Source organism: Acomys minous (genome assembly GCF_964271855.1).
Source record: "Acomys minous genome assembly, chromosome: 6".
NCBI classification, from domain to species: Eukaryota; Metazoa; Chordata; class Mammalia; order Rodentia; family Muridae; genus Acomys; species Acomys minous.
Window position 1 is genome coordinate 20,039,018 of NC_140487.1, and position 25,051 is coordinate 20,064,068.

General features: G+C 44.1%; 1 protein-coding gene across 1 annotated transcript in view; it reads left to right on the plus strand.

Annotated features, from left to right (window-relative positions):
* The window catches only part of SLC25A13 (solute carrier family 25 member 13), a 179,396-nt gene that overhangs the window by 141,776 nt on the left and 12,569 nt on the right, over positions 1-25,051 (plus strand). Inside the window, 1 exon segment of the mRNA XM_084788052.1 lies at positions 3,951-4,091. Within this exon segment, the coding sequence (XP_084644178.1) occupies positions 3,951-4,091 (141 nt within the window).

Here is a 25,051-nt window from a genome sequence, read left to right on the forward strand (position 1 = left end):
GTTCTAACTCTACACTCTGCATCTTTCTCTTCGCTTACTCTAAATGCCCATTGTCCTCTTTGTACTCTGACAATGACACTCATTTCACACTTTCCCTTCTCTCTGTTTCAGCATCCACTCTGCTTTCACCCTAGGATACCTGCTACCTTTGACTGTGTCTGATGCCTGCAGATCTCCTTGACTTGTTGCTGCCTTTCTAGAAGCCACATTCTCCTTTACTCCTCTGCCTGATTGCCAGGACAATGGCATGTAGTTAGTGTTTTCATTAACCACTCATGTTTTTCAGCATCCTTCCAACCTTACACACACTCCTAGGGTGAGTTGCGTGGAGTGCGCCCTCCTCTGAGTCTTATCTCCCGACTCCCAATCTTCCCATTCCGCGCCATTGTTCTCTTTACTGTTCTCTGGCCTGTGAAACAGCTGCAAACTCAACTCCTTTGACCTTCCTTCCCATTTTACACTCTGACCCTGTTGGTCTTTGTTGCACCCCTCTCCTTATCTTTACAGATGTAATTGTCTTAATTGTACCTTTTGCCTTTCATCCAATCTGCTAAAACCTTAATTGTCACCCTTGGCTTGGACCCCTCTTTTGCAAATTAGCACCTAACACACCCTTTTGTTAATCTAAGCCTCTTCCCAAATCTTGGATGCTCCTCTGCAGCTCCCGAGCTATCTACATTTACATGTCCTCACCTCAGTCAAATGTCACCACACCACATCCACTGTGCAGTTCCCTCTTCAGGATGGCAGTCAGGGTCCAGTCCTTCTTCTGAGCTCTGTCTTTTCGTGATTTAGCTCAGTGGCTTCATTTTGGGGCCATCTCTTTCATACCCATCTGTACTATCTAGAGCCTGTAGTTTGAGACACTTTCTTCCATATTAGATATCCTACATATCGGATATTTATTATGATTCATAACAGTGGCAAAATTGCAATTATGAAGTAGCAGTGAAGTAACTTTATTGTTTGGGGGGGGGATCCCCACAACCTGTACTAAAGGGTCACAGCATTAAGAAGGTTGAGAACCATCAGCATAGTCTTTAGAGCAAGTTCCAGGCCAGCCAGGCCTACATAGCAAGACCCTGTCTTACTCTCCACTTAACAAAGAAACAAACATACAATAATAAAACTCATTTTAATTCAATTCTCTTTTTCGAAGCTCTATCTCGAAATGCACTTTCTGAAGCATAGGTGCTTAGGTATCTCAGCCTAGTCATTGTCAACTGTGCCTTTTGGTAACTTATTACAGTTGGTTTGACTTTTCTGTGTTTACCCTGATGTACAGATACATAGTACATGCAAAGCAGTGTTCAAATCATCCATGTGGGATATTAACTGAATGCCCATTGTTATTTCTGTTTATATTTTAAGTTCTCCAAGAACAGGAATGCTCTTTGGCTTTTGAAAAATTCCTAGGGTGAACTTTGTTTTGCGGGGGTAGGTGCAAGGAAGTGGGCGAATGAAGAGAAGATCTTGCCGTGCACGGACTGGACCTAGGCCACCTGCACACATATAGCTGATGGGCAGCTCAGGTTTCATGTGGTTCCCCTAGTAAGGGGAGCAGCGGAAACTGTCCCGATATGGACTCTCTTGCCTTCCCGCTGGTGAGGCTTCCTTTTCAGGGCACAGCAGAAGAGGACATGCTCAGTCCTGAGCGGGGGTGGGTTGGTAGGGGGAGCTCCCCTTTTCTGAGGAATGGGGGAAAGGTAAATGGGGTAAGAGGGATGAGGGCTGGGCGGAGAGGAGGGAGGATGTAAAGTGCACAAATTAATTAATTAATTTAAAAAAGAGAGTGAAGATCTTGCATAGCCCAGGTTAACTATATAGCCAAGGAACTCTTGGTCTTCTTGTCTGCCTCCATCTCCCACATACTGGGATTTCAGGAGCCACCACACCAAGCTCCTAAGCACAGTTTTCGACGTGAGTGTTTGAGCCATTTAGAGAATAAATACGTAGATAAATATTCAGGCATTACCTTTTCTTCTGTCACGATGATAAAACACCATTAACCAAAAGCACTCCAAAAAAAAAAAAAAAGAGTTTATTTGGGTTTACAGTTCCAGAGGGATGGATGCCTGCCCATCCTGGCAGGGAAGTATCCAGCTGCTAATAGATGGATACACAGCAAAAGTAGGAAACTGTGAAATGTAAATCTTCAATAGCCTGCATGAAGCTGACAAACTAGAAGTAGGGCAAGCCACACCCAGTGATGTGCTTCCTCCAGCAGGGCTCCTCCTCCCCGCAATCTCTAGTCAACCTCTCCGGATGATGCCACCTGCTGCGTTCTAAGGTTTCAGATGCCTGAGTCCAAGTGAGACATTTCACACTCAAACCACCACAGCAAGTCTGTGTTTCTTTCTCAGTTGGAGTCAGTAACAGAAGCTAATGAAGAAACACGTAAAGAATTCTGTGCCCTCAGGGCTGGAAAGATGGCCCAGAGGTTAAGGGCAGTGACTGCTCTTCCAGAGGTCCTAAGTTCAATTCCCAGCAACCAGATGGGCTCACAACCATCTATACTGTGATCTGATGCCCTCTTCTGGCCTACGGGGGTACATGCAGGCAGAGCACTATATACAACGTAATAAATAAACCTTTAAAAAAAAAATTCTGTGCCCTCACTGTACCGTGCTGCTGTGAGTCAGTATGGCAAATCATCTTTGATACCCACCAGAGACTCCAGAAAGTCATAAGAAAACAATTTGTGAACTAACCCCTAGCTTTAAAAAAAAAAAAAAATCACAGGTACACAAAAGCCAGCATCTCTGCACAGCCAGAGTGCTCGGGTGATGAGGGGCACAAAGCCTTTGTGTACAATAGATGTTCCTGTTCACTGTTGGCCCATTTGAGGTATCTTTGATCTTTACAGAGGAGGGACACGGCTGAGGTCCTATGAATGGACAATAGAGCAGGAGTTGGAAGGACAGCAGACAGGGAGTGTGCTGTGCAGTGATGAAGTCCTGGAGATGCCCAGACACTGTGTACCTAACGATAAGCATCTTCGCCCGGTGCCTTCGAGTCTCATTTTCTCCCAGCCAGACTCCAAGGGACCTGTTTCATCTTTGACACCTTTGCAGTGTGCCACGTTGGGTCTGTCAGTTCTTTATGTTTTAGCCTGCCAGAGATTAGGTGTACATTCCCTTTTCCGGGTACCACTACAATTTCTTTGTGGTGCATCTAGTCCCTGCAGCCCTGTGAAGTGTACTTTCTCTGTTTTCTTATCCTTAACTTGCGGTCTAGCTTTGCTATTCCTAAGAATTGGCGTCTGTCTGTTGTTTTGGAGTTAGGGATTTGAAAGTTTCTATTTTATTGGATACATTGTTAACTTTTACAGGTGTGTGTAAAGAAATGAAATAATGAGACAATTCTGTGCCTAAAAATGATACCTTTGATAATGGCAATGCAATGCATGCTTGTGAGATCAAAAGGAAAACATAAAAGCTATTCTCTGAAATAATATGGGAGATTGGAATTAGAAATCATAGCTTTTATGGAAGATGAGAAAACCTTCAGAACTGACAGGCATCCTACAGATTGCATATTAAAGAGATATTTCAGTCCTCTATGGGCACAATCAGATAGGGAAAAAAATTTAAAGCACAGATACAGAAATTCTTTTTTGTTTTTTATTTACTTACTTTTTGTTGTTGTTGTTTGTTTTGTTTTGTTTTTTCAAGACAGTGTTCTCTCTCTCTGTAGCCTTGGCTATCCTGGACTCACTTTGTAGACCAGGCTGGCCTTGAACTCACAGAGATCCGCCTGCCTCTGCCTCCCAAGTGCTGGGATTAAAGTCATACGCTATGGCTTTACCATCTGTTTTAAATGATGGATAGGAACGGAAGTTCCCGTGAGGATAGAATATCCCAATCTTTGTTCAGAGAAATTACTCTTCTCTTCCTGCTCCCTTAGCATGTTTCAGCTTTGATCTTAAATTTTCCTTTGTTTCTCTTTAGGCTGGAGGCTCCCAGGTGATTTTCACAAATCCTTTAGAAATTGTCAAGATCCGCCTGCAGGTGGCTGGAGAGATCACCACGGGCCCCAGAGTCAGTGCTCTGTCTGTGGTGCGAGACCTGGGACTCTTTGGCATCTACAAGGTAACCTTCCTTTTCCTGGTTTGTTTGGTTACAGTTATTTTAAGCACATAACTGTGCTTCTGGAAGAAGCCCATTTCCTCCTTGACAAGGCATTTTGCTGGAACCCATAGGACACTGCCATGCCAATTAAGAGGCAATCGCTTTCTACCATTTGCTAACAAACCCCCCTTAAAAATCCAAAGACGCAGAAGGGTTCCTGATAAAGTCCTCCAGCACAACTCCATCGCCACACTGGCCTCAGCCGCTGGCTGCAGCTTTTTGGGGACTTGTATTATTGATATAGGAACTGGGTTCTCTTTGGTATGTATGTGTTGGGGGGGCAGATATGCCCAGATTTGAATGTGTAAATACATGAGTATAATAGCCAGAGGTCAATGTTGAGTGTCTTCTATTGCTTCCCACTCTTTTAAGACATATGTTCCTCACTGAACCTGGACCTCACTGGTTGGCTAAACCGGCTAGCAGTCAGTCCAATGACTCCCATTTCTGCCACCCAACATTGGGATTACAGGCATGTGGTTACCTCTAGCTTTTTATATGTGCCCTGGGGATCCATACTGAGGCCCTTAACCTTGCACGTCAAACACTTTATAAACTGAACCATCTCTCCCGCCCCCATGACCAAATTCTTAGATCATTAATTTACTTTCTGATCCTATGTATATTTTGGCACTAGTTGATTTTTTTTTTCTGTATTGGTACCTCTTGTTAATTTTTATAAATCTTGCTCTCCTTTTGTGTATAAAATAATTTTCCAGTGTTTTGCTGTGAGTGTCATCTATTTCAAACTGTTGGGGGAGTGGGGCCTCTCAGAGGACAGCTCTGACAGCCTCGTGTCTCCAAGCAGTTGAGTAGTTAATAGTGTCAGGGACTGGCTCCCTTCCATGGGGTGATTCCTGAGTTGGACCAGGCACTGGTTGGACATTCCCTCAATCTCTGCTCTGTCTGTTCTGTCTTTATCCCTGCATGTCTTTTAGGCAGGGTAAGTTTTGGGTCAGTGTTGCTCTGGGTGGGTTGGTGTTCTCCTCCCTCTACTAGAAGTCTTGTCTAGTTAGAGGGTGTCCTCTTTAGTCTCAATGGCCCCTGCTACTAGAATTCTTAGCTGTAGACCCCCTTATGTCCTCCTGGAGGCCTGTTCTGACTTCGGTCTCCAGCTTATCACAGAGATGCCCCCATCCATCGTGTCCTTTTCTCTGCAGGCCTTCTGTCCTCCTGCCCTCTCCTCCGGTCTGATTTCTACCCTTATTTCTCTCTGTGCTCCCTCCCCTACCTTGCTCCCTCCCTTCAACCACTACCTCTGTCTGTTCTATTTGCTCTGCTGAGTGAGATTCAAACATCCTCCCTTGGGTCCTCCTGGTTACTTATCTTCTTTCAGGCTGTGAATTGTAGTATGTTAGTCCTGTACTAAATGGCTAAAATCCGGTTGTAAGTGAGTACGTACCATGTGTGTCTTTCTGGGTCTGGTTTAACTTGCTCAAGATGGTCTTTTCTATTTCCATTTGCCTGCAAATTTCACGATTCCCTTGTTTTTAATGGGCGAAGCATAGGGCCTCTAGTGGAAAAGTGGAGGTGAGGGGGTTAAAAAGGATCTAGAGGTGACAGGAGCTCCACCAGAAGACCAACAGAGCCAACTAACCAGGGCCCAGAGGGGCCTGTGGAGTCTGAAGCACAAAACAAGGACCATGCATGGGCTGGACCTAGGTCCTTTATATAGATGTAGCCAATGGACAGCTCAGGCTCCATGTGGGCCCACTAGTAAGTGTAGCAGGGGCTGTGTCTCTTACATGGACTCTGTTGTGTGCTCTTTCATCACTTCACACTGAAAGGATTGCCTTGCCAGGCCATGGGGAAGAGGAGGAACTCAATCCCGATGTGACCTGATGAGCTGGGGTGGGTGGGAGGCTAGAGAGTCTCCCCTTTTCTGAGAGATAAGGGAGGAGCAAGAGGGCTATCGCCGGGATGTAAAGTGAATTAATTAATTAATTAATTTAAAAAATAAAGTTAACTCATTGATTTAAAGTTTAAAAAAAAAAAGTTTCCCAGAATGACAATGTCAATTTTTAGTGGGGATTTAAAAGTCTTCCCCTCTCTCCCACCACAAAGTAGCATTGGAATATCCAAGTGTGATGATATGCAGGCCTTAATCTCAGTGCTTGGGGGGCACAGGCAAGTGGATGTCTGTGACTTTGAGGCCAGACTGGTCTACATAGAGAGTTCCAGGACAGCCAGAGGTACACAGTGAGACCCTGTCTCAAAAAAAAAAAAAAAAAAGAAAAGAAAAGAAGAAGAAAGAAAGAAAGAGAGAAAGAAAGAGAGAAAGAAAAACAAGAAAAGCTTTGTTGTAATAAACTGAAGTTATCTGCATCTATGCCCAGAACTAAATTTTATCGGACTAAAGATACACACTGTTTTCCAATAAGAAGATTTTAAAAGGATTCGTTGCTGACTCAAATAAATAAGTCTTTAGGAATACAGATGCCTAGTGCAGCTTGATTTATATATGTAGAAGAATATATAATTAATAAATTCCCTATACAGGCCAGGATGCTTTATTCGGACTATTTGTGTGAATTTTAAAGCAGTGTCCCATGCTTGCTTACTCCGCTTTTAGACGACGTCTGCTTAGGTTGCCTTCCAGAGTGCGTCGTCTTACTGCCCATGCAACTGAAGCGATTTACACACTAGACATCATCCTGGGTGGGCCCTGCGCGTATAAGAACTGCGCTGAATGGAACTGAACCCTGGGCGCTCCGTGTGGCATTTTAAGTTCCCATCTTCCTAGTGCTATTTCTCTGTTTTCTCCTGGGTTCTGCAGGCGACCTCAGTGGGTATCCAGAAGTGCTTACAGTGGAGCTTCTTTTAGACAGCTCTACCCACCCCTGAAGGGGTCTCTGCATCCCTCCAAGTCATGTGATTGCTAGAGTGCCTTGTGGTCTGAGTCCTTCTAGGATCAGATAGAATACGTCTCTCTCTACTGGGATTGTTGTTAGTAAGGGAATTGGGCACATGTGATAATCTAGGGAAAAATATGTGGAGGTGGAGCCATTTTTTAAATTTTGCACATTTGGTGATGGGCATACGTTATGGTCTCTGGGACCATACTAAGACTGCTAGGTTTGTGGCACGTGACTTTACCTACAGAGCCATCTCTAAGGCTCTTGATATGTTGGCTCTTTTATTTTTAAGTAGCACCTAAAATGCTGGTCCTATAATTGAGCCGTGAACAGGTGTCTTTAGCTGTTTTGTTTACACATATATATTATCAGCTATAAGGAGGAAACAGTATTGTCATGAGGCACCAGAGAGAAAATACCTTCTGTTCTAACATCGTAGACCCTTGCCGTCTGTGGCGTGATATAGTGGCTTGTCACTTTGACAGGATGCCAGGAAGTCTTTCAACAGGCTGTCTAGTAAAAAGCACTTGGTACTGTAGCAATGACTGTTATCGAAACATCTCCGCAGATGAAATGGTGGGAACTTGTTTGCTGATGCAGGAGCAGACTGTGCAGATGACACCAGACTGAGGCTTGGTGTTTTTTGTCTTCGCGTTATCTCTCTGTCTTAATCCCCTGTAACGCTCCTTGGAAGGCATTAGCACCCCGATTTTGTCGCAGGGTGGGCAGCGGCTGCCAGCCGTGGTATTTGAGCTGAGACTGAGGCTCAGACGTTGCTTGTTTGTCTTTTGTGCTAAAGTTGCTTTTCTGAAATGAGCAAGATCACTCAGGTTGGAGCAGAAGCACACTCTCCCATATAAAGTTAGCTAATTACTAGTCTAGCGGTTTAATCTCGTTGGGAAGCATTCCGCACGGCTTGGCACGGCCTTCCAAAATGCTGTTTTGGTGAACTGGTAATTATCACGTGAAGGTACTAGTGTTTTTGAGCTGAAAAGTCGGCTTCATTATGTGAAAGTGCCCCCACCGTTCCCACACTCCTACAAGCATCCCCATTAGCCAAGTTTCCAGAGACCTGAGGCTTGCCCAGCCATTGGGCGCTCTAGAGCCACTGTGTCACCACCCAGGGCAGCTTCAAGTCTCTTTTTCCAGTTTTGTCTTGTGAGTCTGGATTGCAGGCCTCTCTACCTCACCTTGCCATGGTTAGACATCTTGTTGAGGGAGAGAGAAGTGCCTTGCTAGGGAGAATCAGAACTGGGGCTTTTCTGCATGGCTCCGGTCGATGTAGAGCTTTCCTACGCATAAAGTGTTGCTCTGTAGTTTTACTTGGTTAGGAAACAAAACGAAATAAACAACAACAACAACAAAATAAATGGCTGGAGCCACCCAGTACTTTAAGGCTGTTTGTTGTCCCTTCAGAGAAATCATTAAGGGGAGAACCCCTAACCTAATTTTTATTGGGACTGATGCTCATCCTCCTTTTTCCCAGCGGTGAGCTATTGGTTCTCACTGTGTTTAGGACTGCTCAGCTTAAATTTGCCTAAATTGATTTAACGAAGCTTTCTGGGTCTTTGTTGGTTTGGTTCCGCCCCACCCCCCCTTATGAATTGACTTGCAAAATACCTTAGCATTCTGTAACCTCTCAGTAAATGTCAATTAGAATAACCCCCCCTTTAAAAAAAAACATACATTTGCAACTGAAAAAAAAGTGTGTACAGGTAAACATCTTACACTCCTGAAGTCAGAAATAGTTCAGGGAAGATATAAGCAAAAGCCCTCCTCTGAACTGCAACATTTAGAGATTTAGTTAAAACACACAGGATAGAGCTGATTGAAATAAAGGGAGAACAAGTAATTGCCTTTGAAAGATTGGTTAATATGTAACATCACCACCACCACCACCACCACCACCACCACCACCACCACCACCACCCCAAAAAAAACCCTCATGCAGTTTTTCTTAAGAGCAAGAGAATGCAAGTCCTGTGCTTGCAGCTCGGTGCTGGAGCACTTACCTAGCTCTGAGTTCCATCACAGGCTGCCGCCTCCTCCCCCCACACCCACAGTCCTAGCCTTGCATGCGTATGTGAATATACTTACTTCTCTTACCCTGTTTCATGGCCTAAGTTCCTGTAGCATAAAATACATCATCTGCCATAGGAAAGAAGGCTGTGTGAACTTTTCCTTTTGTATTGGAGCTGTCAATTTATACGGCTCATTATTTATCGCTAAATGGCAGCCCAGACAGGAGAAAGGCCAGAAGCCGTGTCACCAGAAAGCTGCAGTGAAGTTTGTTTCCCTGAAGAGAGAACTTGGCCTCCGAAGCTATGAGGATGGGCCCCGTCATGCATTAACAGAGGAGTTTTCCGTTCTATAATCCCAGTGTCCGCTGCCAACAGAAGGTCACTTAGGAATATGGCCTCCGCCTACTCTGTTCTAATCACAATGTATTTGACATTGTTCAGATAGATTGTTTTTCATGTGTATACATCAAAACACATGTTCAACTCTTTTGTGTAAATAGATTGCTGGAACTGTTGTCAGTGTGTTCTGAAAGCAAGTGTAGCATCAGTATAATTGTTTCAAAAGCTCAAATCACCCAGGATATAAGACTAAAACTCTTATTTCTCAATAACCCAAACCATACCAGAGTATCAGTGTGTTATAAATCCAGTGTTTCAAACATAGTACATCCAAAGTCTCTTCTGTCATCTTAATAGCCACATAAAATGTTTTTAAGGGTGTGTCTGTGTGTGTGTGTGTGTGTGTGTGTGTCCACGTGTGCGTGCATGCGTGCGCGCGTGTATGTGTGCGTGTGTGTGTTGCAGAGAGAGATAACATTTTAAAACTCATTTTCTATCATCATTATTTTTTTTTCCAATTTTAGAAATGTTGGAAATAGGTAATAACAAATTCAAGAGATTAGTGAAAGCTAAGCAGTATTCAATATACAATCCTGCAGAGTAGGACACAGCCTGGAGAATGGCTGGCACACTGATTTAGTGTTTGCAAAGTCTTCTAATCTTGAGGAATCCCTGACGTCTTCTCCCATGGGGTGGGACTAATGAATAGTTTGGGCCTTGTAAGTGCCTATGAGCTCTGACCATGGGCTCAGTGACATAGTCATATAGCACATTACCTGTGGCTTTTCGACTCTCAGGAATTCTCAGAGAAGCCAGTGCTGGCAGCCAGCCAGGGGAGAGAAAGGCTCAGCACCTCCCACATCTCTGTAACTCTGATGAACTCTAAGCATGCCTCATATTGAAAGTGGACCGTAACAAATTATCCCTTACAGAGATATTAGAAGTTAGGCCATGGAGACTATTCCTGTGTGTGCTTGGCATTCTTTTCTGAATGTACATAAGCACAAAATCTTAAAAACAAAGCTGTGGGTCAACATGTGTATACATTTCAGCATTACAAGATTTAATCATATTACATTCATTTATCAATTCCATCCTATTAATATGTAAGCATCTATAAAAAATAATCCCACCTTTGTCTGCTTAGGAATTATCTCTTTTTATAAAAATTTTATTTATTTTTATTTTATGTGCATTGGTGTTTTGCCTGCATGTATGTCTGTATGAGGGCGTCAGGTCTTGGAGTTACAGACAGTTGTGAGCTGCCATGTGTGTGCTGGGAATTGAACCTAGGTCCTTTGGAAGAGCAGTCAGTGCTCTCAACCACTGAGCCATCTCTCCAGCCCCAGAAGTATCTCTTTTTATGTACCTCTGTTCTACATGAAGAAAGCAATTGTGCAAGTATTTCCTTGGGGATGCATCAGTTGAAAACTTCCCAACTCCAGGAGCACATGCTGTTGTCACTTGCATCCACTCTTACGGCCGTTCCCACACTCCCACCTCTGCTTGTGTCTTTTAACTGGACCTCTGGAAGGAGCCTCCTGGGGGCGTTCTCTGACTCTTCATTTTTCCAAAACACAGCAGCTGGAATGATGTAAATAAGATTAATTCACTCTCTGAGCACACATGTGGTATTGTTTATAGAAGCTTTATTTATAATTGCCCAAACCTAGAAGCAGTGGGGATGTCCCTTGGTAAATGACTGGGTGAACATTGTGTGGTATTATTGGACAATGGAAAAATTGCTGAGAGGAAATGAGCTGGGGGCTAGAGAGATGCCTCAGCAGTTAATAACACTGGCTGCTCTTCCAGAAGGCCCAGTCTCAATTCCCAGCACCCATATCGTGACTCACGCCTCTCAGTAACTCCAGTTCCAGGGGCTCTGACACCCTTTTCTGGCCTTCACTGGTTCCAGGCACACACGTGGTACACAGGCATACATGGCAGGCAAAACATTAATATTCATAAAGTAAAATTTAAGTTGGAAAAAAAAAAAAAAGAAAAGAAAAGGAACTAAGAAACCATTTACTGAGGTGCTGCTAAGTGAAAGTCCCTACGGGACATCTGGAAAAAGCAAGTGTGGAGACAGGTCCAGCCAATGCCCTCAGGTTGGAAGCTAGCTCTGGTTCCTAGCACTGTTGTGGCCACTTAGAAGGTAGCAGTGAAGAGTCGAGTTACCACACACAGTTTGGGAGCTTGGAAAAAGTCTTCAAGCAAACCAGTGCATCAGACAGTGCTGAAGGCACTTCCCTTCACAGCTTAGTTCAGCCGGCGCTTCCTCAGAGAGATGACCACCGCGTTGCGGGCTCATCTCCATTCCAGTTTGCTAAGCACGCCAGCGGCCATCAGATAGGTGACTCGTTTCTCTTCACTGTCTCTGACAGCTCACTTATCTTGTTCACTGCTGCCTTGTAACCTTTGCTGGCACACACGTGGACACCAGATAAATGATTGTTGAGCAAATAAGTGGTAACTGAAAGCCAGATGTTTTCCCCTGTTGCAAGGGAGTGTATTGGAGTAAAGAAAGCAAGCCAGCTGCGGCATAATGACCAAAGGAAGAGCACAGGACTGGGAAAGTTGGGGGGGGAGGGTGCCCTGTCTCCATGCTGGAGAGGAACGATTGAGGGGTGGTAGCAGAAGCATGTGCCGACCTCACGGCAGCAGTCAGCCAGCTTCACAGATTGTTAGAATGCTGTCTATATGCAGTTGAGAACTGTTGTCCTATTGGGACTCTAGGTGAGAGAATCAAGGGAGAATGGGGAAATAGAAGGACCCAGAGAGTCCTAGAAACTTACAAGTAGATCATTATGATGGGCAGATCTCGGGCCCGGGGTCCTGCTCAAACTATGGCACCAGCCAAGGACAATACATGCAGTAAACTTCGAACCCCTACCCAGATCTACCCAATGGACGGGACATTCTTCACAGTTGAGTGGAGAGTGGGGTCTGACTTTCACATGAACTCTGGTGCCCCATATTTGACCACGTCCCCTGGATGGGGAGGCCTGGTGGCACTCAGAGGAAGGATAGCAGGCTACCAAGAAGAGACTTGATACCCTATGAGCATATACAGGGGGAGGAAATCCCCCTCAGGAACAGTCATAGGGGAAGGAAGTAAGGGGAAAATGGGAAGGAGGGAGGAATGGGAGGATACAAGGGATGGATAACAATTTAGATGTAATATGAATAAATTAATAAAATATATTTTTTTAAAAAAAGAGCTGTTGTCAGAGGAGTGCCAGAGCTGAGCTAGAAGTAAGTCCCACTCACAGCGAAAAGGCCAGGGAGCTTCCTGAAGGAGACGGCATGGAAAAGCATCACATTGGTAACCAGGTGGGAGGCTTGTTACCATAGCCAGAGAAGGTTAGAGGACAGGTACCATCGTTTCGGCCTGTAGACTACTGTGATGGAAAGTAAGACTTAAGGCAGAGAGGAGAGGGTGGTGCAGCTGAGACAGTGGCATTGACCTGACTGGGCCAGTGGCGATTAGGGGATATATTTAAAGGGAGCTTCAGTCTTGCAGAGTCCTAGAGAGTAACAAAAAGGAGAAAGTAAATGCAGATTTTTGTGGTGGTGGTGATGGGATTTTTAGAATTTCAGAATTTGAGAAGCATCAAGAAACGTTTAAAAGCTCTTCTGTCTGCTCTCCTCCCTGTTGCTGGGGAATAGGGGCCCAGAACCATAAGCCTAGCTAGGTGATCCAGGCAAGCAGGGGCAGATCAAAGATAGGTCTCCAGTTTTCTTCTTCTTGTGAAGATTCTAGAAGGCAGAGGCTTGGACACAGAAGATGATGTGTGGGCATGAAGCCACGGGAGTGTTGATACATTCAGGCTGCAGGAACCTAATTGGCAAGCAGAGACCTGATGCGGCAGCAGTTATAGATGAGGAAAAGAGCAGACAAGGCTGTCAGATGGAGGCTGCAGTGAGCAGCATGGAGGCAATCTGGGGAGGGAGGAGGGAGAAGGGAGGAGGGATGGCAAGGGAGAAGGGAGCAAAAGGCAAGCTGTGGCCTTTGAACCTGAAGATGCAGGGCAGTGGTTATCTTTTAAAAGCCAGCAGAGGGCTGGGGAGATGGCTCGGAGGTTAAGAGTACTGGCTGTTCTTCAAAAGGTCTCGAATTCAATTCCTAGCAACCACATGGTGGCTCATAACCATCTGTGATGAGAGCTGGTGCCTGCTTCTGCCTTGTAGTAGGCATACATGCAGGCGAATACTGCACAGGTAACAGATAGATAGATAGATAGATAGATAGATAGATAGATAGATAGATAGATAGATCGATCTATCTGAAGAGGAGGAGGAGGAGGAGAAAAAAGCCACCACCAGTGGAAATAGAGTCATAGAAGCAGAAACCTCCATGAGGGAATATAGTGTTTAAACTATTCAACCTAGGAATTTTATTGTGAATGAAAATATTCCCTAGATAAAAAGGAGAGTTAAGGGATGCTGCTTTCCAGCTGGGGAGGGGAAATGAGAGATTGCTATTTGCTTCCATTGAGGTTGTCATTTGCAATGCTTGGCGTCATCCTTGAGGCCGAGTGCATATGCTGTACCACTAGGCTCACCTCCCAGACTATTTATTGTTATTTTATTGGGAGAACAAATTGCTATCTATAGATGGAAGAAAAAGAGCTAATGAAGGCAGACTTCGACACAGCTGAAGGTGGCAAGATCAGATATAGGTAGGGTAGTCAGGATGCAGAGAGATGGGTTCAGAGTGTGTGTACAGTTGCAAGTTCAAGCAAGCCATGGTTTATAGAGGGCTTCCTCTCCCAAGTCCATGCTTATAGCTGTGTCTGCTTTATATCAGCTAGGCCTCACCACAGCTCATCATGCAAACACTCCTCCTTTATAAGCTCCAGAATACAGCCGAGAAAAGGAAGGCTTGATCATTTGTTCAAGGTCATCTTTCCTGTAAGCTAAGTGATGAGTCTGGACTTCAAGCTCAAACACGTCTCTCTTTGACATTTGGTGCATCTTACAAAGTTTGCTGAGTCAGGTAGAAAAGAAGACAGGCATAGCACATTAAAATTCCATGGAAATAGTCATCTTTTGCACATGTAAAGCACACTGGCTAGAGCTTAGCACATAGTACATATGATGTCAACTAAAAGATTATGAAAGAATTCCTACCATGCTCTTTCCATTCTGCCCAAGCCCTGGGTAATTCCTGAGGTTCTCCATGAACTCACCTCTCTCCCCTTTCCCAGCCATCACCGTCACTTGGACTGGGATTACTACTTTGGGCCTTTAGTTTCTTATTTGTTGTTATTTTTTGAGGAGGCAGGGGTTCCAGTTACTCGGGCAAGCTTCAAACTCTATATAGAGCAGTGGAGGATGGCCTTGAACTTCTAACCCTGCGGCTGCTCAAGTGCTACGTCAGCACCCCAATAACTGGTAGGCTTCATCACACCCAGCTTGCTTGAGCACCGGAAGAACCAATGCATTAGAGATGACTTTTGAAAATATGATTTTTACAGAACAGTGCATAGTGAAGTTGAATGTTAAATAAGCTGTAGGAGGTGGGTAGTGCTTAAAAAAAACACAAATGATTGCTTGACCACTGTCTTAATTACTGTTCTCTTGATGAGAAGGGACACCATGACCAAGGCAACTTTTATAAAAAGAAAGCATTTAGTTGAGGGCATGCTTGCAGTGTTAAAGTATTAGTTTATGATCATCGTGGTAGGAAGCAGACAGACGTAGTGCTGGAACAGTAGCTGAGAGCTTTACATGCGGAACTGCATAAAGAAAGAGCGAGAGTGCACCTGGCTCGAAGCCCACCCCCAGTGACGCACCTCCTTCCACAAGGCCACACCTCCTAATCGCTCTCAAACAGTTCTGCTACCTGGGGACCAAGCATTCAAGCATATAAGTCTATGGGAACCATTCTTCTTCAAGCCACCAAAACCATCCTTCTGTTTAGTCACCAAGTGTTACACACAAGCACCCCGTTACAAATGAAGTTGCGAAGGTGTATATGCTATCACTGCCTTCAAAGGAATCAGTGTTGAGGCCATGGAGGAGTACAAACATGTCATCATAGTCCCATTAATTTCTTTAAGGATTTTAATAGTCGACACAGAAAATTCAGATACAAAAAGTGCTTATGACAATAAGATGAAACCTTGTTCACACCTAAGCTCCTGTGAATCCGTCGTTCGTTTCAGAGGCAAGATTTATCATTAAGTCTACACTTTTTTTTTTTCCCTTCAATTTTTGGTCTGTTCTCTTTACAAAGAGCCCGCGGGATCTAAACTGTGAGATTATAGTGTGCATGTTACAAAGTATGCAGGCTGATGGGAACCTCTGTTCATAGGCCACCCCCAATATATTTTTCCAGTAGTGATGTATATGGTTCTCTTTCTACTAAGCCAGCCTTTCATCCTCTGGTTTCTAATTGTGACTGAGGTATATACTTAAAGGATGGTCTGCTTAAGAAACGTTAACTAACTGTAATATTAAAGAGATAGATCTGCGGTAGCCAGAGGCTTGTGTGGAAAAAAGATCAGTTTAAAGAACTAGTATAAACGTCTTTAGTAGGATTAGGTTTTTCTCTAAAAGCAGTTTGGCTTTTAGGCTGAGAAATGTACTCTTTCATGATTTAGCTGTGAAACCAGAGTCATTTTCCAGCTGCCGGTTGTTAAAAGAATACACTGGCCATCTTCGTTTCCTCTTCTGATAGAAGAAGGTGCCTCGGAGCATTGATAATGGGGATTGGTATCCCCTTTTCTGAGGACCCTGTACTGTGAGGACCCTACGCTAACTACTGAATTTACCTGTAATGCACCTATGAAAACTTATATATTATAGATAAGGAAGTTGACATAGAGAAAGTCCTCTGACTGAAAGGCCTGTGCTCTGACTCCTACAGTGTGTTGCTCATGGAGCCACCATGATTTAGAAGCCATCCCCTTCTTCCCTATTTGAGAAGCCACCCTCTCTGCAGTGAGTGAGCATTCATGTCAGATTTTATATTTCGTGTTAAAGCTTGTTTTAGTTAGGGTTTCTGTTGCTGCAATGAACCACCATGACAAAAATCAAGTTGGGAAGGAAAGGTTTTATTCAGCTTACAATTCCACACTGCTGTTCATTATCAATGGAAGTCAGGACAGGAACTCAAACAAGATGGGCACTTAGAGGCAAGAGCTGATGCAGAGACCATGGAGGGCCTCTGGCTTGCTCTTCATGGCTTGCTCAACCTGCTTTCATTTGGAACCCAGGACCACCAGCCCAAGCATGACACCACCCACAATGGGCTGGGCTTTACTCCACTGATCACTAGTTGAGAAAAATGCCTTACAGCTCATGGAGGCATTTCCTCAACTGAGGCTCCTTTCCCTCTGATGACTCTAGCATGTCTCAAGTTGGCACACAAAACTAGCCAGTACAAAGTGGGAAAAGAATTCTGAGCTGGGCGGTGGTGGCACATGCCTTTAATCTCAGCACTTGGAAGGCAAAGGCAGGCAGATCACTGTGAGTTCAAGGCCAACCTAGTCTACAAAGCAAGTCTAGGACAGTCAAGGCTACACAGAGAAACCCTGTCACAGGGGGGGGAAAAAAGAATTCTGGCATAGCCGGGGTCAGCCATAACTGCTAGTGTTATTGACAAATAATCTTCACTGAGTATAATGAAGAGGTTTGAATGATTGAGAAATTAATCAGCGAACACTGCATGTGTGATCTTTGGTGTTTTGAAGGCCACTTGGAAAGACAGAGTCAGAAGATGGGGTTAAAAAGCCATCACCCTAAGGAATTCCTCCAGGAAGGTCCCTCTATAGGATGTCTAGTCATTGCCAGAGAATCCACATATAAACAACTAAAATTGTTGAATAACATGCTTTTTCGTGAGTTAGGAATGAAGGAAATACAAAGTTAGGTAACTTCAGCAGAAATCTGCAGCTGAAAGGCATTCTCCAAACCTTAGTAATGACTAAAGTACTGAGAATAAAAGAATATGGCTGGGATTAAGATGAGGGAGTCACAGAATGCCATGGGCTATTTGTTCTCAGAGGTCAACCCTACCTATGCAGAGTTAGTCCTGTTGGCACATGTGTCCTTTCTGACAGAGGACTAGCCTCTCTCACCCTACTCCTGGCACACAAGAATCTTCCTTTATGAAACTGCCACCTCAAAAAGCTGTACCCTTGGGTGGATGGCAAAATAGGCATGCTCCCTCCCTTAACAGATCACAAGGAACTTGACCCTGCTAGTCAGGAGAAGAGAAGAGATGGAGGAATCCCTCTTCTAACAGTGAAAGAAGGTCTAATCTGGTCTGAAGTGAGTTTACAGGCTGAATTTATATTTCTTTGTTGGGGGGGGAGGTGGACAATGCCTATGTGATTGACACAGCGAAACACTAGTCTTCTCAGAAGGAACCCACGTCCAACCCTAACCTCAAAGGGTTTTTCAGAGACTATTCCACAGAGAATGAAAGGGCAAAGATCTCAAGTCACATAAAACAGTAAGAGATGACAGGAATAGGACATATTCTAAACATACAAAAATCTAAAGATCTTCAGCTATATGAAATATAAACTGAAGGTTTATTTTTTTAAAACTAATAAATCAAGTGAAATAATGGTTAGAATTTTAACTTCAGCAGGTGGCTCCGACAGATTTGAACATAGCTAAATAGAGAGAATTGGAGAACTGAAAGGTAGAAATTACTCAGAAAGCATTTCAGAGAGAACTTGAGACGGGGAAAGTTTCAAGATGCTTACTAAGTATAAAAGAACATCGGAAGTGAAGGAAGAGATGATAGCTGACGATTTCCCAGGACAAATTGCAGAATGAATAAACATATCCAGACGTGATGCAGCTCATTCAAGGTGCGGAGAAGCTCCTCGGAGCCGGGGAAGATGATAGATACGAACTCAAAGGACACTCGTTCACGTGTGTCCTCATGCATTTGCGGAGGAGGACTATTTCAAATTAGAATCCCATACTTTGTAAAGGTGTGTTTTAGGAACAAGTATAAACTAAGTTCTTTCTTTGTCTCTCTCTCTCTCTCTCTCTCTCTCTCTCTCTCTCTCTCTCTCTCTCTTCTTTTCTTTCTTCTTTCTTTCTTATCTATCTATCTTACTGTTAAGATTGACAAAACTCAAGCATGGCAAGTTAGGCATTAAAAGGAAATTATAAGCCAGGCGTGGTGGCGCACGCAGGAAGCAGATGCAGAGAGGTCTCTGGGTTTGAGGTTAGCCTGGTCTACGTAGTTCCAGACTAAACCGGAATATATGGTGAGACCTTATCTGAAAAACAAAACAAAAACAAATAGACCAACAACTCATAGGGTTGGGGATATAGTTCAGTGACAGGGTCCTTTCCTAGAATGCATGAACCATAGACCAAACCTGAGTTCTATTTTAAAAGGGAGACATTTTACAATATACATAAGGCAGAGGAAAAACTGATAATAGGCAAGCATGCAGCAGAAATGAAATGAAAATACTGGTAAATGTTTGTTAGCATTGTTTTAATATATATAATATATTTATATATGCACAAATATATAATGGTAACTATTGGTAATTAACAGTTTTGGTTGTAATTAATAACCATTATAATAAAGTGAGGGCTGCTTTTAATTTAAGTAATCTGAAGAATTTGTGTTGGACAGAAGGTAGATAAATATAAAAAACAGGAGCTGGGTGTGGTGGCACACGTCTTTAAGCCCAGCTCAGGAGTCAGAGGCAGGCAGATTGCTGTGAGTTCAAGGCCAGCCTGGTCTACAAAGTGAGTCCAGGACAGCAAAGGCTACACAGAGAAACCCCGTCTCGAAAAACAAACAGACAGACAAACCCTGTCTCGAAAAACAAACAGACAAATAAGCAACAACAAAACAAACAATATATATATATATATAAGTATATATACATATAAATATATATATGCATGTCAGGCATGGTATAGCTAGGAGAAGGAGGATGGAGGAGAGAAAAGAAAAAAGAAAAGCACCTTTCTACAGGTCAACACCGTGATGGTGATCTGAGACTAATTCCCTGTCAGTCATGGGGCTTACGGTCCATCAGTGACAAAGTAGCTTACAGTAACAGAACAACTGAACCAAGGCATTTCCTATCCACCAAGAGACCGACTGCCAAGATAATTTTTTAGAATTACAATGAAAATAATGCCACCAGCATCCCTTGATTAGAACCAAATGGGAGGCATGTGTATTTTATATTCAAATTGAAGTCATTGGCTGCTCACTGACATCTTCAGTTGGTGGCGAGTTTCTTAATATTTGGTCTTAACAGTAGGACCATGTCTTAGCGGGTCTTGACACCGGTTCAGCTTCCCAGCAAGATCCTGTTCAAGTCCCATATAGTTAGCCTCATGTAGTCATATACAAAAGTCGGGAAGATGCTATTGAAACACATACCAGTGTTTTTCTTTTCCTGCTGTTTCTGTTGCATACTGACCTGTAAGCAGTTTTTGTGTTACTTGAAGTACATTGCATAACCTACCCACCCCGCCCTTCGGGGTGGGTGGTGAAACTGGGTCTTGAGCCTAGGGCAGAAACCCCTGCTGCAGCCAGGCTGTGCACCGGAAGGGTTAACTTGCTGAGGGGAAGCCAAGAGGAATGCTGAGGGATCAGGACGTGACACACTGCCCATTGTTGTGCAGCTCCAGATCAAAATAGACAATTATGCATGCCAAATAAATCCTAAACCTGTAAGGTCGGAAAAGAGGGGTGCCTCTGACGACAGGTGCCAGAAGCATTAAATAACCTCCTCAGACAAGGTGCACCACTGTTGTCTTGAATACTGTGGGGGTCCCCCAGTCTGGCATCTCCCCCCCCCCCAAACCCCCCATGCCAGACAATGTGCATTCACTGCTGGAATCTCAGTTAAGCCCCAGTCTCCCAGACCTGCTGGCTCCTGGTGCCCGCCTGACATAGAGGTGCCTTTGTGAATGTAATTACCTTCCCTGTATGAGAAATAGTCTGTTTAGAGCTGTGTTTGCAGGTACTGATAGAATAAGCAGGAATTAGCATGCAAAAAGACCTGCCCTGTCTATGACATCTGTGTAAGAACCATCCTTCAGGACTGGCTTTCTTGCCTAATGCTGGGTTGATGGAGCTTTTGGATGAAGAACTTTTGAGGGAGACTTTTGTAGGGTTGTGTGTGTGAGTGTGTGTGTGTGCACACATGCATAAGAGACAGATAGAGGGCTGGTCTTATGTGGTATATGTATCGTGATAGTCTTGTGCCAGCAGAACCGCTAGAGTAAACTTGAGCAAATGATTTCAGCAACTTAAGCATTGATTAAAGCTCCCTGTGTCCATACACACAAAAAACGGCCGGAAGGGTGGGGGTGGGGGAAAGCAATTCTTTTACTATGAGGGTATTATGGCCAGCATCCTCAAGCTTCTGACTGACCCATCAGTTCTGGGCTCTGAACTTGAAGAAGCTCGCCTTATGCGTAAGTCAGAATGGTGGTGGAGGGCATTGGATTAGTCCAGAGTTGGAATTCAGTCAGCTCAAGATGCTTTGCATGCCAGGCTGCCTGGAAGTGCCTCTTATTGTTCCCGGCTGCTCATCAGGGAGCCTTTCATTTAAAAGAAGGGGGGAAAAATCACGTCTTTGCAGATAGAGGATACTTTAGTGATTAAGTTAGAGAACTATATTTTGTGTTTAGTAATTTTCCATGTGTGATTACTGTGTACCCAGAAAACCCAAGGCCAATCAGGGAATAAGGGCAAATCCACCTAGATAACTAGTGAGAAGGAAGCCAGACACTCTAGGCATTTTCATACGGAGGCAGAAAGAATACGGATGCAAACGGTGCGCTCTATAGAATTAATTAATGTTTAGTGGCCAGAGTTGTGATTGTTGGCGTTGCTGGTGCAGGCTGCAAGGCAGCCAAGGTGTGTCTCTCTATTGCAGTTGACTGTGGAGAATGACTTGACCACTTAGTTGAAGACGTCACAATGGGGCAGGTAGAACTCAAGCCAAGCAGCTTCTGGTTTTGATGTTGGGCTGGGTAATGAGCGCTGACCACAGGATGAAGAACTTATCAAGAAATCTGGTAGAGAAACATTTTCTTCAACTTTGGAACCTCCTACGAGCTCCTTTCACATCCTGCTTCCCTTTCTCTTGCTTAGGAGCAGCAGCTCAGGGATAGCCTAAGGCAGCCCTGCAGATTGGCACCTGCCTTTGTGCCTAAAGCCTAGAAGGAAGGGGTGGTCAAGAGAAAGAGACCAGACGGGGGAAATTGAATAGGCCTGACTGTTCCTCCAGGTTTTAAAGATACCTCTCCAGGAAGACTGGAGTCTGATGCCTTGGCTGGCCAAGAGAGGCTAAGGTCACCTCCTGTCTCACACAGAATTAGTGGCTGACAGGAGTCTCTTGAGCTGGTACAGGGTTAAGGAACAATAGAGGTGGCACCAGAGGAAAGGCAAGGAAACACAATCCCAGCCACGTTCCCCCATCCCCAACCCCACCTCCCTGTCTTTTTTTTTTTTTTTTTTTTTTTTTTGGAGCACTTCACAGGACTGTGACAGGTGTTACTCCTCCCCCACTTCTTTCCCATAGTGCCACTCCCCTCCTCTGGCCCCTTGGTGCCTGAGACTATAAAGTTGTTCCCAGTGCTCAGTTCTTGCTCCACCGGAACTGGAGGATCCTCTGTGGACTCTTGAGTAGGTAGAGAGAAACAGTCTGGTCTTCACTTGCTGACGCGGCCATCCTGCCTGTGGACCAGGGCCGGGGTGGGAGTTCTTTTCCTTCCTGGCCTGTTCCTTGTCTCTGGTCTTCTTGGATCATTGGCATCCTAAGACCCCTTACACAGCCTAACATTTGTTCGGCTTTGTGTAAATTGCTTGACCACACTGCTTGTTTCTTGGAATTACATACACAGCCTACTCCTGTTGTGTGTCCACAGTGTTCCACGGACAGCTCAGCCTTTCTCCAGCTTCCCTCTTTCTACTTTGTTTCTAAGTTTGATTTCTGAGCAAGCCACTTGCCTTCGGTCCTTACTCATCTCTTCAGTCTCCTTATATCTTCTGGGGGCATATACAGTTGACCATGCTTTCAGGGAAGAGGGAAACAGTCTCAGAAACCCGAGGCTGATTCTTTTTTCTTTTCTATTTTTTTTTTTTTTTAACGTTAGCACTCTGGTACAAAATAAGTGGTTTCTGCTACAGCTTGTTAGTCTCAAATGAATAATGGATTTTTGTCTCAGAAACTAAAATTACGGTTTTGCTTTCTAGAATAATTTTTCAAAGAAGCAAGTTAGTCTCCTTCTAGAAAGCTGACAAACCCCAGACTCTCTTGTGGCTCTCTGTAGTTCTGCCCTTCCTTCTATTGACATTACCAAAGCAAAAGATCATTGTCACCAAGAGTGTGCCTGGCAGCCGCAGATTTTTGTTAAGGTGTTTTATAAATTAAATCAGGTAATCATTTCTGATCTTTGGTTTTTCCCAATCTGAAGCAGGCGACACCTACCATAAAATAAAATAGGCAGATGTGTAAGTAGGAAAAGCTCAAAACAGTATTGAGAAGATGCAGACGGTATGGAGCCATATGGAATCCAGGCCTGTCTATCTTGTACTTAAAGGATGTTCAATAGAGAGTGTGGTGTTTGGGGGATTATTAAATGAATGAAGAGCTGCTACTTGAAAGGTTGGTGTCCCCAGCGTAGCAACCATCAAAGGAGGTGAGGAGCGATAGGTGCGCCGTGACTGATTAGGTGAAGGGAGCATTGATGGCTATAGCTGAAAGGAGTTAGGGTCATCAAGGGGAGGAAGCTGGAAAAGCAAAGCTTTGAAAGGGGTGAGAATATAGGGCCTTATCTGCAGGGTATCCTAAACCAAGGAAATGCATAGGGTTTTAAAGGAGCAAGTAGAATAAAATTATAGACACTACAAGTAAAACCTCAAGGAGACACTAGATCATCCTTGCTCAAAACGAAACAGAAGCCATGCACCGAGGCTTTATGAAGGAAAGGAGTGAGCTAGGGCAACTTCAGCATGCCCCAGCTAGGGAGGTGTTGCCCGTATTCGTGATCACGGTGCTCGGAAGCATTTGTGCTGCCTGCACTGGTGGCCTCTCAGCAGTGAGAACAGTAGGCAGCAGATTAAATCTGTAGGTTGCTAAATAAGCATAAATTCCATTGCCAGATTTCTCTATAGAGAAATTTTCCTTCCTTAAGATTAGCAAAGAGGTAAGACAGCACAGAGGTCTGGCCATAAAATGTACCATTGAAGAGCTATAAAGAAACTCTCACGATTTATTTAGGAAGTAATGTGTGGTAATTTTTACTAGAAGGAGGGAGCCATATTTCACTGATGTTTATTAAAATAGCATGTTTGGTATACATCTGTGGACAGCAAACATATGTGGACAGTTAGCTAGAACTCACGGGGAAACCTGAAAACGGAGGACAGAAGAAGTTAAAAAGCAGCGACTAGTTAGTTCCCTGAGCTTGTCCAAAGAACTGAGCGACGTAAAGGAAGCCTTGCATGCTCCGTGTAGACATGGACCCTGTGCGTTACTGCACACTTCCCACAAGCTGAGAGACGGGAAAGAAAAGTCTTAGCACTTAGAGGTTTGGACCTGTCTGCAGTTCTCTCTGAGACGACACTGGAACATGATCCTCAAATATGCAGTTTCCTAGATAAACATCCCAGGCATCAGGTTTTCCACATGTGAAGTGAGGACTTACACGGGTTCTTCTTTCCCGTCAGGCGTCTAACAGTTTGGAGAGTGACGGGGCATCCTTGCGTGAGCTGACTGATACCCAGTACCTGAGAGGGGCCAGCCCTTTTGCTAATACCGTCTTGCGGAATGAGCACATAGAAGTCTCCATGGGTCAATCAAAAGAGGAATACCCCCATCCAGGCAGACCTGGACAGAATCCAGACCCCAGGGCTTTGTTCTGGTTGGAAGGCTGAGCTAAACTAGGATTAGATTTAATAGGATTAGGTATAAAGTTCCACTTGTATCCCTCATGTAAGACAACTCATTAAGTTGGAGCATACCTGGGCTAGTAACAGTTGCTGTGAAAAAAAGACTGAGGTTTTTAATGCCTCCAGATCTCAGTGTGAGTCAGGAGTGAAATGTGTTAGGAGAAGTCAGTCACCGTGAGTGACAGCTGCGTGCTGGTGAGGAACTCTGACCGACCGGAGCCAGCATCAGGCAGAAGTCCTCGGTGCTGTATAACTATACCTCGCTGCATATCGTTGGGTGTGGCCAGATCTGTTGCGTCTGGGTGGAGTTGTTCTTTTCTTTTGTGAATCTTTACAAGTGGTGGAAATTTGGAGCATCAGAAGAAACCTGTGAAAGAAGCAGGGTTGTATCCTTAGGTGCTGAAAATGGATGATTTCCTTTCCACCCGGCCTGCCTGAGAAACAGTATATGTGTTGTCATTTGCAGTATTTTATTTCTTGGAATCCTCAATGCTTGGGGCCTCAGCGTGGCATGATTTTGACATCAGAAATTATTTCGTGAAAACTCTACTTCTGAAGTTAGTTGTTCTACATTGTGTTCTTAAATGTGTCAGAATTATGGTAAATATTTTAGGGTAGGCATTTATCAATATTTTATAAACCCTAAACAGTGGGAAAGAATCCAAGAACTCTCTGAAAAGGTATATTTTTATATATGTGTAATTTTTTTTTTCTGGGAAACACTCCAACACTTTCATCAGATTCTCAAATAATACAAAAATTGGACCTTTCCCTTTGCACCCACGCAGCTTGTCT